The sequence below is a fragment of the Tachysurus fulvidraco genome, chromosome 9 (assembly GCF_022655615.1).
Source record: "Tachysurus fulvidraco isolate hzauxx_2018 chromosome 9, HZAU_PFXX_2.0, whole genome shotgun sequence".
NCBI classification, from domain to species: Eukaryota; Metazoa; Chordata; class Actinopteri; order Siluriformes; family Bagridae; genus Tachysurus; species Tachysurus fulvidraco.
Genome location: NC_062526.1, coordinates 25592154 through 25597153, shown reverse-complemented (window position 1 = coordinate 25597153; position 5000 = coordinate 25592154). Strand labels below are relative to the sequence as shown.

Below are 5000 nucleotides of genomic sequence, written 5' to 3'. Positions count from 1 at the left end.
ACCTTTCATTTAGGATTCATTTAGGTAGCTGTGGAGAAAAAGGAATTTGCCTAGGGTTGTCATGCCCTGACGTGTCCACAATCTAAGTCAGTAAAGGTCGATTTCTTTCTCTTCGGCTGTAACGTGAGAGTTTACAGGAAGTTGTTTCATGGATGTCTGTAGAGCTTACACCACCTTGATGAAGGTAATCTAACCACTTTATATTCGTGGTGAACAGAAAAGCATGCACAATACTGTACCTTGTCATACCTTGAATCGGATGGGCTCGGAATATCGCTTCAGGCTCTGCTCGGACGACAAGATGAGTCTGAAGCATAATAACAGGGAACGGACAGTTAGATCGATCTCTTTCCAATCTGTTTGCTAATCTAATAAAAAGTACTTTCAGGTCCACATACAGTAAATTTATTAAGGTTAAACAAATCTACTTAAATTTTTTTAATGAAGCTGTTTAAATGACTCAGCCTCTCTAATTAAGCATCAATACTGTAATTAGGAAAGTGTTTGCCTGAAGCCTATATTGACTGAAATGATTGAACACTGGCCTGTCATAACCAGCTTGCTGGATCAATGCTCATTCGTTGCCCATCGTGCTCCTGGATTCCTGCACACTAACCGAACAGCGATACTGCAATTATAAAGCACCCAAATAGCATGCTAAAAGTATTCATTAATCTTTACTAAGTGTTTCTTCTTCATCGGGGTCTTGGTGGATTCAATGACTGTTCGGGATTTACTTTGGGATGTAGAAAGAAACACGGAGAGCCCAGAGAACTCACTGTATATCCGTTAATCATGCATGTCCTCCACACAGACGACATCCCGAGCTCTGCACTAAGACTTCGAAATGTTCTTCACACTCTGAAGTGCTTCGCAATTTGTCAGGTTCCACGGTGCGATTTTTCACATGACTGAGACAAAGGATGGAAACAGATGCCTCGATAATGAAGACAATGACTAAATAAGGTGGAGAGGGGTTTGTTTTTAGTGTGAAAATGAAAGCGTGATAACTGGAGGATTTTTTAGATCGCTGCTGAAATTTAAATGTGTTGTCACTCATGTCTTTGTTTCCTTAGACGATGAGCAGACGTTTTTTCCCTCATGATGTCATCAAGACTGACGCCGTGCTTAGCTTGGACGAGGACTCAGTTCTATCCACAAATGAGGTATACATATTACAGACACAATAAACATATTACAGACACAATTACAGACATAATAAACATATTACAGACACACTTACAGACACAATAAACATAGACACAATTGCAGACACTATAAACATATGACTGACACAATCGTCACAAACATATTACAGACACAATAAACATTACAGACACAATTGCAAACACAATAAACATATGACTGACACAATAAACATATTACAGACACAATTACAGACACATTAAACATATTACAGACATAATTGCAGACACAATAAACATATGTCTGACACAATCATCACAAACATATTACAGACACAATAAACATATTACAGACACAATTACAGACACAATAAACATAGACACAATTACAGACACAATAAACATATTACAGACACAATTACAGACACAATAAACATATTACAGACACAATTGCAGACACAATAAACATATGACTGACACAATCATCACAAACATATTACAGACACAATAAACATATTACAGACACAATTGCAGCCACAATAAACATATTACAGACACGATTACAGACAAAAACATATTACAGACACAAATGCAGCCACAATAAACATATTACTGACACAATCAACACAAACATATTACAGACACAATAAACATATTACAGACACGATTACAGACAAAAACATATTACAGACACGATTACAGACACAATAAACATATGACTGACACAAACATCACAAACATATTACAGGCACAAACATATTACAGGCACGATGACAGACACAATAATCATATGACTGACCGGGGCAACACAAGCATTTTACAGACACAATAAACATATTACAGACACAATTGCAGACACAATAAACATATGACTGACACAATAAACACAAACATATTACAGGCACAAACATATTACAGGCACGATTACAGACACAATAAACATATTACAGGCACGATTACAGACACAATAAACATATGACTGACACAATCATCACAAGCATATTACAGGCACAAACATATTACAGACACGATTACAGACACAATAATCATATGACTGACCGAGTCAACACAAGCATTTTACAGACACAATAAAGATATTACAGACACAATTACAGACACAATAAACATATGACTGACACAATCATCACAAACATATTACAGGCACAAACATATTACAGGCACGATTACAGACACAATAAACATATTACAGGCACGATTACAGACACAATAAACATATGACTGACACAATCATCACAAGCATATTACAGGCACAAACATATTACAGACACGATTACAGACACAATAATCATATGACTGACCGATTCAACATAAGCATTTTACAGACACAATAAAGATATTACAGACACAATTACAGACACAATAAACATATGACTGACACAATCATCACAAACATATTACATACACAATAAACATATTACAGGCACGATTACAGACACAATAAACATATTACAGACACGATTACAGACACCATAAACATATTACAGACACAATTGCAGACACAATAACGTATGACTGACACAATCATCACAAGCATATTACAGGCACAAACATATTACAGACACGATTACAGACACAATAAACATATGACTGACACAATCAACACAAACATATTACAGACACAATAAACATATTACAGACACGATTACAGACACAATAAACATATGACTGACACAATTACAGACACAATAAACATATGACTGACACAATTACAGACACAATAAACATATGTCTGACACAATTACAGACACAATAAACATATGACTGACACAGTCAACACAAGCATTTTACAGACACAATAAACATATTACAGACACAATTACAGACACAATAATCACCAAACATTTTTGCACAAACACATTTTTTTAATAACATATGAAATCGTATTTTTTTAATAACATATGTCAATCGGGCCTCTAACTCTAACCACAAATGTATCTTTTAATATAATTTGAGGTAATTGTATTGAATTAAATTTGCATGCTGTGTAAACAAAAGTAAGATGAATAAATAAGACAAAGCCAAACCTAACAAAAAAGAGCCCGCACTAATCCCTCTTTTTGTCTTCCATTTCATTTTTCCGTTAATCAGCTTACTTTCTTTCCGTCTACGTCTTTGTTATGCAGAGTGCGCTGCCCCCTCCCTCTTCTATGTGTTTTGTGTTTGTGCACGCACTTTGTTAATGTCAATTCGCTCTCCTCAGATTCAATTAGCGCAGGCATGATATTTACACGGCGCAGGATCAGCGGGCTGCTGGATTTGCTTTTAATTGCTCTTGGCTGTATAATTTAATAAGACAATAATGCGTGTCTAAGAAGGAAATGGGAAGATGGATAGACAGGAAGGGAGAGAGAAGGAGAGAGAGAGAGAGAGAGAGAGAGAGAGAGAGAGAGAGGACAAACAAAACAGGAAATAAAGAAAGCGAACAATGGAAGGTTGAGAAAGAAATAAGGAAGGACATCGAATTAGACATCGAACATTAGATTCCATCCGATAATGTACTCAATCTAGAGCACTTAATGGACGTGAAACCTCAGACATTCCTGTAGTCTGCTGCTTTATATAGTTTCAGTTTGAGGTCAGTGCTTCTTGTTGTTGTTGGTTTTTTTTGTTTTGTTTTTTTAAGAAAACCTCTCCTTTTTCTTTTGGGGTGCCAATATTTATGATGTATGTCACAGAACATAGTTACAGATTATAAAACAAAATCAGTAAGAAAAGCCAGCATTATTACATGGATTTCAGCACACTCGTTTCCCTAAATACACATCTACTGTAAAGCCTTATAGCCTGTTTGGTTGTTCTCATGTCATTTCTATCCATTTGGAGCTACATCTAACAGCGTGGAATGTGGTTCATTCACCAGACTCTGTTTTTGCTCTCACTCTTGAAGAATCTGAGAAAGCACAAAAGCGTAACCTCGACTCTCCTGAAGACTCGCAAAGAGGCACAAAAGATTTCAAGCGTGTGCTCTGGACTGGTACTGACACTGAAGACTTCTCTTACATACATCTACAGTTACATGTCTTCGCCGTGCACGTGTGTAACAGTAATAAGATGATTGGGAAATTTGGAGTAGAAAAATTTGATCATTTACTGTCCCCTTGCTCAGGATTGAGAGAGTGAGAGAGAGAGAGAGAGAGAGAGAGAGAGAGAGAGAGAGAGAGAGAGAGAGAGAGAGAGAGAGAAGGAAAGAAAAAAAGAAAGAAAGACTGAGAGATTTTGATTTTTAATTCAGCTTTATTAAATAAGCAATAAATTACAATACAATGTTAAAAACTAGCAGCACTTTTTCTTAAAAGATGTTTTTTAGTGTAAAAGGGTGTTAAAAATTAGCTCATCATCATCATCATCATCATCAATAAAACAGATAACATTTGCATAACACAATTTCAACACAAAAGAAAGAAAGAAAGAGAGAGAGAGAGAGAGAGAGAGAGAGAGAAAGACAGAGAGAGAGAGAGAGAGAGAGAGAGAGAGAGAGAGAGAGAGAGAGAGAGAGAGAGAGAGAGAACTAAAACCCATCAAGCCACAAGCCTGGAGTTGTTTTGCATTGTTTTTCTGACTGCCAAATGATGATGATGGTGATGGTGATGATGATGATGATGATGATGATGATGATGATGATGATGATGATGATGACGATGTTGCCGCTACATCCTGATAAACCCGAGGCAGACCTGCCAGACAGCCAAGGGGGATTATGGGAGCCAGGCCATGGCAAATGGAGCTGATTTTGGAGCAAAGTAAAAGCTGCAGGTCTGGGGAAGTTCTGCTGGCAGTTTTTCTAAAAAGAAATAAATAAATGAAGTAATTCTCAGTTTGCCGTTAACTTCTGCA

The 5000-nt window shown here is 36.7% G+C and overlaps 1 protein-coding gene across 1 annotated transcript in view; it reads left to right on the top strand.

Moving 5' to 3' along the window:
- LOC113654795 (exostosin-1) overlaps positions 1-5000 on the top strand; it is a 148371-nt gene that overhangs the window by 138199 nt on the left and 5172 nt on the right. The window contains exon 10 of the mRNA XM_047819066.1: positions 1077-1166. Coding sequence (XP_047675022.1) covers positions 1077-1166 — 90 coding nt within the window. The remainder of the gene's footprint in view (positions 1-1076; positions 1167-5000) is intronic.